Source organism: Saccopteryx leptura, chromosome 12 (genome assembly GCF_036850995.1).
Source record: "Saccopteryx leptura isolate mSacLep1 chromosome 12, mSacLep1_pri_phased_curated, whole genome shotgun sequence".
In the NCBI taxonomy this organism is placed as follows: Eukaryota; Metazoa; Chordata; class Mammalia; order Chiroptera; family Emballonuridae; genus Saccopteryx; species Saccopteryx leptura.
In genome coordinates this window covers 33,443,377-33,454,578 of record NC_089514.1, presented here as the reverse complement: position 1 = coordinate 33,454,578, position 11,202 = coordinate 33,443,377, and the positions used below count along the sequence as shown (strand labels likewise).

Genomic DNA, 11,202 nt, shown 5'->3' with positions numbered 1-11,202 from the left:
TTGGGATAGATTTTTAAAAGAGTGACTGCTCAAGCAAAGAGCTGATGCATTTATAATTCTGCTACATCAAGGGCATATTTTGAAACATATTAATCTTGCCCAGAACATGTAGGATTTTAAAAAAATCTTTTTTATTTCAGAGAAAGAGAAAACTGCTTAACTGAAATAATCATATTTATCAAGAATAATTTATTAGTGGGATTTAAATGATCAAATTTATACATAGTCTATGGTGTAATGTAAATAAACACCTTGAACAGTTCGAAAATTTTAACTTTAGTGGTCCCCAATCTATTATGTCTTAGGAAATAGTGTAATAACAGGGAAACTATTCATAGCCATCTATCTATATCTATACACAAATATATACATATGAGTGGGGATGAGTGAATAGATGGAAAGATAGATGATAGATAGATTATAGAGAGATAGATAGATAGATAGATAGATAGATAGATAAAGAGAGACAGAGAAAATTTCCCCTGAGAACATTTCTGGCTTTGATAAATTTACTATTTTTAATTCAGTCACAAATTTATTATCTTTTAAAAGACTCAACAAAAATGAAATTAAGGTAGCAGTGTTTACATAATAGCACTTATAATATTTTTAAACTGTTGGTAAATCTGCAAGTTTGTCACCTGGGGAGTAAAATATAATCCAACTTTTTTTTTTTTTTTTTTTTTTTTTTTTTGTTTTTGTATTTTTCTGAAGCTGGAAACGGGGAGAGACAGTCAGACAGAATCCCGCATGCGCCTGACCGGGATCCACCCGGCACGCCCACCAGGGGCTACGCTCTGCCCCTCCGGGGGGTCGCTCTGCCGTGACCAGAGCCACTCTAGCACCTGGGGCAGAGGCCAAGGAGCCATCCCCAGCGCCCGGGCCATCGCTCCAATGGAGCCTCACTGCGAGAGAGAGACAGAGAGGAAGGAGAGGGGGAGGGGTGGAGAAGCAAATGGGCGCCTCTCCTGTGTGCCCTGGCCGGGAATCGAACCCGGGACTTCCGCACACCAGGCCGACGCTCTACCGCTGAGCCAACCGGCCAGGGCCTAATCCAACTTTTAAATGCAAACTAAAATATATTTGCTGGTCCTTTTTATAATCACATGGGTTAAAAGAACATGATTACATTATCTTCTGTTTTTCAGTTCCTATCATCATCTGAAATCGAAAGAACAACCCCAACAACTGGGTGAGTCATATCTTTATCTTATGCAGAACAAGAATTCAACCCCATAAAAAAACCAGTTACATGGTAAATTAAAAAATAACAGATTCACATTTGAGTAGCAGCTAGTTATGTATAAAACGTGGAGAAACTTTTTAAAATGTAACTTTGATCAATAAAAACTGGTGAATAAATCACTGATAATTCATTTACTCATGTTATCACATTATTCTTCAGATATAATCATAAGGCATGATGACATTCAAAAAAAACAACAACATCAACCCGGATTAAAATTGATTCTTCCGAAGTTTCAGTCTTCTATCAGGAAAGAAAAGCTTTGGCATCTTCTTATTTATTTTCCTCCTCAAAGCTAAAGTCAAGAAAATAAAAATAAACATCACATCACTTTGTAGGTTCACTAAATCACCATTCCCAATATGCTCACAAACTGACCTCATCTTATTTTTAACGATCATAAAGTCAGTTTTACTCACTATCCACTCAGTTAATACCATTCTACCTTTAAAACATAAGAATATAGCAACTGTTGATCATAGCCAGCTAGAATATGCATTTTTACAAAACTGATCAGTACTAAAGTACTGTTCCTGTAGAAGTAGTCTAGAAATGGAAACATGCTATTAGCAAAATAGATACATAAAATATAATTTTGCTTTTGAATTATTTCTAAAGTTAGTTTAAAAACTGGGTAGCAAGAGTCACTACCTTTCACGCAAGCACGTTTGCAATCCTTCATGCTAACGAAGTTATTGTCGTTCCCTCCACAGCCAGTGTAGGTGAAGGTCTCACAGGTTTTGTGTCTTGGGTTAAAATGATAGCGAGTTACGTTAGCAGAGCATAGCCCCTCATCTTTTGGACTGTAGCAATATGATGGACCTTTACAAAAAAAAGAAAAGAAAGTTAGAAATACAGTAATACCAGAATTAATAAACTGTGGTGGTTACGAAAGTAAGTGAAGAAAATTTGGCTTTGTGCTAAATCTAAAATATCATGTTCAACCATTTAAAAAGTGTGCCTCAAATTTCAAGACAGCTTTACTTGGGATATTTTGTTAAGTTTAAATTTTTATAAACTAAACAGAATTTCTTCTGGAGCTATGTCCTTGTGTCATTTGAAGGTGGAAAGAAATTAAACCTAAAAAACAGATATGATCAAGTAAAAATGGGCTACACTTCAAGTGATAATATATGACAGGCTTTGTAAACTTTCTGGTGTCGGCAGTTTTCAATGTATTTATCAACTCTCCTTCCATTACTAATCAAGAATACATGTATCTAATTCCCAGGTAGCCACTGAAACAGTTATTTTTACACAAACAATTTAAGACAACACCAGCAACAACCATCTCCTCATTAAAGATTTTGCATATTCAACACTTTATTATTATTATTGCTGTAGAGCTTTATCAAATTTGCCAAGTCAGATTTTCCTTGAGGAATTTATTTATCTATGTGTATGTACTCTGCCATGCCTAGAGAAAATGCCTGCACATGTCTCTTTCTACAAATATTAACTAGTGCCCAAGAAACCCACCATTTTAGGGACTATGTGTAAGGGGGGGAAGAACAGATAAGAAGTAGGGAGGAGAGAAAAGAGGGATAAAGATCTCTTTATGCTCTGCAGTTTGCAATTCTAAAGGATACAGAAATCAAACCATAAACTTTAGAAATTTTAAAGTTTCATTATCTTAAGTTTATACATTTCACTCTTCCATGTATACAACTGAATCCATGTAAACCTGAAGTCAGGGACTTCATTAACAAATATTTACTATAATTTTGTGTGTAAATTGAATAGAGGAAGAATAGATCTAAGGAAACAATGCAGAGGAGGAAGCAAAAACTTGAATCATGGCTTTGTGGCTTCCCAACCCTGAGAAGTTGGCAGGTCATTAACTTCTCTTGGCTTGTATTCTCATAGGTGAAAATGGAAACAATGATATTCCCTCTCAGAGCAGTAGTGTGAAGATTGATGTCATATTATATATAAAAATCACAACCACGCAAGCCATGTGAATTTCATATCAAATTGATTTTTTTTTCACCTTAAAGTCTTCATAAAGAAATGAAATAGAAACACCTTAAAAATAGCATTTACGTTTTTTTGGTGCACAGAAGCTCCTGCAAGTAGCTTCATCCGGGAACTGGTTCCCACTGCGGTGGCACCCACCAGACATGAACTTTTCACACGCCATGGAACTCAGATTGAAGAAATAATCTCCTCGGGGCTCCCCACACTGCCCCTCACTGACTTCCAAACGGCAAATTTTGGGAACTTCTAGGAAAAAGAGGACAAAAAGCAATTCAAAAATTGGCCTTGTTAGTATTTGTTTCCAAACGTTACTGCATTTTCAGAAATAAGGGAGGGTGGGGTGGCAGATATGAATCATATTTCGTGCTGGGATAGTAAATCCCCCAATCTGTCCATTAATCCAGTTATTTAGTTTAGTTTTGTTTTTTAACAGTGTCCCAGACCTGACTGAGCTGTGATTTTTAAAATTCAGTAGACTCTGTCCTGTCAGGGTGTTCTGATTGTTTCTACACATGAAGTTACGTAAGTTATTCATAGGAATATGTATTTTCTTTTTCCCCCAGCACAGTTCATTGAATGGTAAAGCCCAATGTTCCCTTACAGGCCTTAGCAGGTATGATGAACACAATTAAAATAAGACAGAAAACAGTATTGTGAACCTCAATTATATCCCTATACTAACAAAAACATGGTTGCTTATGAGTGGACAAAGGTAAGGTTATCATGAGTTAAATCACAGTTAAATAACAACATCCACTAAAAGTGTTTCAGAAAAGGGTGTTCTCCAAGAGGCGTCAATCCCATAAGTTTAGAACTGATGATCCATGCTGGAAAACACTTATGTCGCACCTAACACATTATATTATTCCTTGCATTATTTTGCCCTAAGGTGACATCTTTCCTTGAGTCTACACAGGCACGGAATTGTCCATCATGCCCGTGAGGAGACAGAAAACGCTTTGCAAACTTGGGATGACTTTCGGGGAAACTGAAACCCAGTGAGCCTTACTTAGTATTTGAGACCGTTCAAGCTACCACCACCGTCCGCAGACAAAGGGACCTGGAAAGTTAGTTACAGCCAGTCCGGGCCGGGAGCGGCGGGCTCTGGGCGCGCGCACAACTCACTCTCGATGCGCCAGCACGCCTCCTCGCAGGCCTCCCGCGTCTCGAAGTTGTTGGCGTTGCCCTCGCAGCCCCCGTACATGAACTGGCGACAGCTCTGGGTGTACCTGGAGTAGTAAAAACTGGGGACCCGCGCGCGGCAGGGCCCGACCTCCGGGGGCAGGAGGCAGATCTCCGCGTTGTTTCCTGCAGGAGGGGCCGGGGGGTCGGGGGAGAGGTCAGCCCCGTCCCGGGAGGGAGAGCTTCCCGGGGCCGGAGGGGCCTCCGCCGAGGGACGCGAGTGCCCCCTCCAACTGCCCGCAGCGCCCGGGAAGGCGCGAAAGAGCGGGGCTGCCGGCGCCCTCGCAGCCGGGCCAGGAGCCAGCCTGCCCGGAAAGGGGGTCCTGCGCGGGGCGGTACCTGGCGGCTCCAGAGCAGCATTGCCCAGCGCGGTTCCCAGCAGGAGCAACTGCAGAAGCCACAGCCCCAGGGCGCGAAGAGGGTCCATGGTGTCCCGTTGGAGCGCCCGTGGCACGAGGGGTCCCCGGAAGGCGCCGGCCGGGCAGAGCGCACTGAGCCCAGCCTGCAGGCGGCCTGGGTGCCGGCGGGGGGTGTCCACTTTATGTGCGCCGGCGCCCTCCGACCCCGGGCGGGGCGGGGCGGGGCGGGGCGGGGAGGCTGATTCACGCCCGCAGGCCCCATCCCGCCGCTGCCCGGCCCTGAAAAGTGTGTGCCAGGGAGAGGAATTCCCCTCCGAGTTGAACCTGCCGCTCCAACTTTCTCTTGCGGCCAGCAGGGATGACCGAATGGGACATTCTGTGTCAGTGATGGGAAATTGGCAAACTAAAGGGAAGTAACTGCGTAAGGTTCCAAAATGTAGCATCCCCCTGAAGTCTCAATCTACATTTTGAAAGCATGAAGTCCACGGATTGAAAAGACAAAGTGTGACATTCGTTGTACTGAGACTCACTGTAATATGCCCTTTAATTAGATTAGAAATCTAAGGATATGGGGACTTATTTACATTTATACGTATGTACATACATATGTCAGTCAAGGTCCACTTTACATTTAATAAAAGGCCTATAATAGGTCTTAAGTGTACAATTTCAAGAATTTTTCACAACTCTGTATACTGGCTTTTCAACCGCAGGTCTGAGGACAGGTGATGGCCCACCAGAAATATTCAGGATGCTTAACTCTTTGGAGGACCCGCAGTTGAAAAATTCTAGTGTATACCCTTGTAGTCATCACTCCAATCAAGAATCCGAACATTCCATAACTCCGGAACGTCCCATCATACCCTTTTTCTAGACAATCCCTCCATCCTTGGGCCAGGGGCAACCACCGTTGACATTACCGTAGATTGCTATTACCTGTTCTTGAAGCTCACGCAAATAAAGGCAGAAAGTAAGTACTGCCTTGAACTTCTTTCCTTCCACTACTGTTGTAGAGACACACCCACTTGGTGTATAGTTTGTTTCTTTTAAACGCCAAGAAAACTTCCAGTTTATGAACATAGCACAAATATCCTGTTACTGGAGATTTGTGTTGTTTCTAATTTGGTATAGTTTTGAAAAAAACATACAACTTTTATTACTCTTGGAGAAAATATTTAGAAAGATTAGAAACTGTCAAACAGTTTTCCAAAAATGATTATACTATTTTTTCACTCCCATCAGGCATGTGTAAGAGTTGTAGCCATGTTTTTTGAGCAGGAACACAAAAGTCCAAAGAGAGGTGCTTCTGGGAGATCCTGAGACTCTGACCAGATTAGCCCCTCCCCACACAATGTCAGGCATCTACTAAAGTCTATTGCTCCTTTGGCATTTTAACCTGAGTCTAACTTCATATGTATACAAAACAAATTATCTATTCTGGGATTTTATGTGAAATATTAGATATTTTGTAGAATATTTTAATGATTTCTCTTGAATATGACTTCTCTTCCTCCTCCTTTTCCTCTTGTTCTATTTAATATTTTCAAGAGAATAATTATTCATGGCATCTCCTGAGTATATGGAAGGGAATTTACAGGATATCTCGTTCAAGTGTCTGAGAATTCCTATGCTCAGTGGATTAATAGTCTGGGATATTTTGCACACCGTAGCCTCTTGGTGTCAGTTTTCAACTATCCTGATGTCGTGGCCTAGAATCATATTCCTAGGAAAACTAACTCAGTCTGGAAATACTCAGTGTCATCTATGCTGTCAGATTCCCAGATAGCTATGATTAAGAATAACAGAGACACAGGATAGATGTTTAACAACCAGCTCTCCAGGAAGAGGAATGGGGCTGGTTTGTATAGTTTACTGATTTCCATGGTGCACATGCTTCCATTGCGGCCAGTTTCAGCAATCAGTTCGTCAGAGCCAGCGTAAGCTGGCTCTCACACACCAAACACTGAGACAGCCAGCTGGTTTCAGAAAGACACATTCACAGGCGAATCACATTAGACTCTCCCAGTACCTCCCAAATATTACTATGAGAGGAAAATTCTTACCAAATATTTAGCCAGGATCATGTTCAGGAGAAAAGCTAATTCAACTTCAAACTTACCAATTTCCATTCTTCTGAATATAATTGTATCTTCCAAATGGACTAAAATTATTGGACTGACTGAGTTAAACTTGTCATTCAGCATTGACTATTGTCACTTTTGTTGTTCGTTCTTAGCTGCTGGCATTTTTTTGATCATGTCTTGTTTCACGTAAAATGAGGAATGTTTTGAATTAGGGCAGATTGTTTTGGGAAATTGCATGATGTGATAGGAAAATAGACTTGAGACTCAGAGGAGACTTGGATTTTTTTCCCTGCTCGTTCGGACCAGTTCTATAAACTCTCTGTGTCTCAGTTTCCTTCCTGGTAAAATGGGTATAATAACTGTACCTTAGAAGTGTGTTATGAGGATTACAGGGGAAGTGCCTAGGCACTCAACAAGATGTGGTTCAGTGCCTCACACTCAGGTGCAGGTGCAGAATCTACCCAGATCACCTCATGTCCCAGTTCCCACTGGGCCTTGGCGTCAGCCACAATCAGGAAACGGAACCGCACAGACTGTCCTTGTGAGACTAAGATCTGTGACTTAGCTCCCTTCTGCCTAAAAGGAGTCACACAATCAGACGTCACTCTCTGGTAATCTCTTCTGGAGAAATGAGCTTCAGGGTTTTTGAGGCCAGAGCAGAGTACTCAGTCTACTCAGGCCTGCTTTGTAAGCACATGAAGGGAAAGGGGAAGGATAGGAAGGGGCCAAATTTAGGCTTTTCACCCCTCTGTGGTGCAGAGCCTGTAGACACAGGTTGAAATCCATGTCTAGAGGTATTCTAGAAATGTTAGTCTCCTTCCCTTATCCTACGCCAAATAGGGTGCATCTTTAACCCCTCTGTGAGGGCAGGGCAGGGACAGAAAGAAGAATGAAACAAGTGGGGTAATTAGAAGTTTGAGATTGTCAAGCAAGATGATAAAAAGAAATTTGTCTTCTCATTGCAAATCGCTTGAGTATTTTTATATCCATGAAAACATATCTTCCAATATAAGGGGAAATCTAAATTTCTTGGGACTACTTTAAGTTACTGAATTTGTCCTTTGGACCACGCAGAAGGAACCATGTCAGCACCTCAATCAGCCTCCATAAGAATGTCATTGTACTTCTATCCCCTTAAACCAGTGTCTAAGCCAAAGGTTACAACATAGCTGAAGAAAGCAATTCCTTTATCCAAAGTCAACAGGAAATGCAAGGCTGGAGAGAACTGGAAAGAACAGTCATCCAGATTGATTTGTCATTGCAATACCAAGTGACAGCTCGAGTGGCTGCAGCTAAAGACAGAGGCTCAAAATAGGTTGGAGTTCTGTAAAATAAGACATGGAGTTCTTATAATTAGAATGGCAAAAGGAACTTTAAATACCATGTTCCAGTATTTTTATTTGACAGAGTTACAGGATGGAGGTCTAGGAAGATAAAATGGCTGCTCATATTGATTTGGAAGACACTCACTTATAGAATTCCCAACGCTTGAGCTTGTTGTGCTATCCTCTGAGGGCCTCCTGGGTTTGGAAGGTAACCATGAATGTAAGGAAAGGATTGAGGCAGGTGATCTTCTTTCTCTCAGACACTTAGAGAGAGGTGGCATGTCTAATTTATGAGTGGACGAGGAGAGCTCATCGAGCCTGATGATTTGGGGATCCATATTATACAAAACATAGTCCCTTAAGGAGTTACATAGATAACTCCTTTTAAAAAAGTTCTTTCTGCCTGTTAGTTTAAACCCTGTCAAAATAAAGTCTGAAATGCGTCCAGCTGGCACCAACAAGGAGTTATCTCCTAAGAAAGCCAGTTAATCTTGTCTGAGAGATTAGGGGTCGTGAGGGTCTTGTTAAAGTTTAGGTAACTACTTCATCAAGTAGGCATTTTTCTAGCAAATTGAGCAAGGCAGGAAATGTTTACTCTAATGAGCCCTCTGTTCGACTCAGAGTGCATTTGTGAGTGTTGTTGTATACTAAGTTGGTGCTACATAAAAGGATGAGATGTTGTGTATGTCTAATTTTATTACTCTCCCTCTCCCTAGGAAGAACGAGATGATGGAGCGTATAGTGTGTTTCTTTCCAAGGGCATTCTTTCATTCACCTGTTTAAAGAAGAAGCAGGTTAAATACTTTAAATGTGGCAAACATTGTGCTAGGTATTAAAGGTGAATAAGTACATTAGGAATCTCATAGAATAATAGGGTAAACAGATGAACATGATATAAGCCAGTTGCAATATAATGTTCTTAGTCTAATATTAAAAATATGTATTATTAGGTTTGATGGGACCATACAGGAGGAAATAAGTGAAATTTAAGCAAGGGCTCGATTGAACATAAAAGCCAATCCATACAAATATATCAAACATCTGAGGGACACAGACTCATTCCTTCATCAGTTAGTTGCTTTGGTTGGTTCTTTTAGGAGCTATGGTTCTAGCAAAGCATTGCCTGTGCTAGAGAGCAGAATATCTGAACTATTTTTCTCTCCTTCTTAGATGCATGTTCCTTCAAATGTCATGCTTACTTAGGATGCGGGCTATCTTTTCTCTCGCCCAGGTTGTTGCACTTAACTATGTTGAGCACCCAGAAAGTCAGGAAAAATTTTGGACTATTAAATCCAACCTTTCCTGAACATTGAAGCCTCAACACCTACCCAGAATTCTATCTAGCCTGGGTTACCAGTCCACTGGAAAGTGACATGTCAGGAATGGGGAAAAAAAGAGACAATGTCCTCTAATTCCTGTATACCATGTAAAAACCTCAATAGCTGTAACTATAATATGAATATACAGTGTGTCCATAAAGTCATGGTGCACTTTTGACTGGTCACAGGAAAGCAACAAAAGACGATAGAAATGTGAAATCTGCACTAAATAAAAGGAAAACTCTCCCAGTTTCATACCTATTCAGTGCAGTTCGATGTGGGCTCATGCACAGATTTTTTAGGGCTCCTTAGGTAGCTATCCCATATAGCCTCTACAGACTCATCACTGACTGATGGCCTACCAGAATGGGGTTTCTCCACCAAACTGCCGGTTTCCTTCAACTGCTTATCCCACCGAGTAATGCTATTCCTATGTGGTGGTGCTTCATTATAAACTCACCAATATTCATGTTGCACTTTGGTCACGGATTCGAATTTAGTGAACCACAGAACACATTGAACTTTCCTCTGTACCATCCACATCTCGACTGGCAAGGCTGTGAGCTGCTCCGCTGTATACACGGTGTTACATCATCATCTGCGCGTGTGCACATGCTGCCACATCATCCTACAGAAACTGGGAGAGTTTTCGTTTTATTTGGTGCAGATTTCACATTTCTATCATCTTTTGTTGCTTTCCTGTGACTGGTCAAAAGTGCGCCATGACTTTACGGACACACTGTAATGTGCATTGAGAGTTTGCAGTGTATTTTGCACTTATTAGTACATTAAATCCCCCATGAGAACCACTTAAGGGAGATACTTTATCCTCCCCATTCTGCCAATGGGGAAGCTAAGTTCTAGATAGAGTGACTTGGCCAAAGCTATACAGCTATCACAAGCTGTCTGAATTGGATTCCCTGGTCTCACTTACTGTGTACACATCCTTTCCTTTTACATTAATGGGGATTAAAATCAAGCTTATTATATACAATATGTTCTCATGACCTTAGTTCAGTTCCTGGATAGTTCTATCTCGGATTTCGTTTACACTCAAACATAAAGTTCATCATTAAGAACAGACAGGTAGCTATAATTTAAACATATTGCTATAATGCTCTAAGAGAGACATCTGCCAAAGTTGATAATCAGATTAGAGGATTGAGAGAGTTAAATACTAAAGTCCTTATTCTCAGGGTTATATTTAGAATAAAGTAATGTATCTCGACCTTGCCAAGTGTAAAGATATCCTTTCTTGCAAAAATACTTTCTTGGATATTTATTGCAAAAACACTGTCATTTGTATACTTAACCCCAAATGTTCATGTCAGCTCTAGATTGCCTACTAAAGTGTCATAAACCCTCCCAGTGTTCATTTGTTCTAGCTTTGTGTGAAAGTTTTTGTATCTTAAATCACATGAGAGGGACAACCTGCCATCTGAGTGTAGGGAGAGGCAGTAGCTGCATTTTTAAAGGGGCATACATCTCCTAGGACTCACTATTTTTTACCCTCTAATTGACTATTAGCTGAGGGGAAACTGGAGTTGAACCAAAAGGCCCATATCAGAGGAGAGTTGAGTACAGCGTCCTGGACTAGCTATACCGAACCAAGTCAGAGAAGGGAGACTTATTCCAGCTGGCCAACTGAATCTCCTGAACTCTTGTTGGGCAGATAAAATGTATTATGCTCACTTTGTTAAAAATGGCCGC

At 41.1% G+C, this 11,202-nt stretch overlaps 1 protein-coding gene across 1 annotated transcript; it reads right to left on the bottom strand.

The window, feature by feature from the left end:
• Nucleotides 1-1,056: 1,056 nt before the first annotated feature.
• On the bottom strand, nucleotides 1,057-4,961 carry TFPI2 (tissue factor pathway inhibitor 2). Its single transcript, XM_066353829.1, has 5 exons — nucleotides 4,745-4,961; nucleotides 4,349-4,531; nucleotides 3,290-3,469; nucleotides 1,898-2,068; nucleotides 1,057-1,541 (listed from the first exon to the last, which is right to left on the bottom strand). The coding sequence occupies exons 1-5, from the start codon at nucleotides 4,830-4,832 to the stop codon at nucleotides 1,459-1,461; spliced, it is 705 nt and encodes a 234-aa protein (XP_066209926.1). The 5' UTR covers nucleotides 4,833-4,961; the 3' UTR covers nucleotides 1,057-1,458.
• Nucleotides 4,962-11,202: the final 6,241 nt, after the last annotated feature.

Coding starts and splice junctions, on each gene's coding strand:
- TFPI2 (XM_066353829.1), bottom strand. CDS start 4,832: ATGGACCCTCTTCGCGCCCTGGGGCTGTGGCTTCTGCAGTTGCTCCTG. Junction 4,532..4,744: donor TGCTGCTCTGGAGCCGCCAG/GTACCGCCCCGC, acceptor CCCCTCCTGCAG/GAAACAACGCGGAGATCTGC. Junction 3,470..4,348: donor GGCGTGCTGGCGCATCGAGA/GTGAGTTGTGCG, acceptor TCTTTTTCCTAG/AAGTTCCCAAAATTTGCCGT.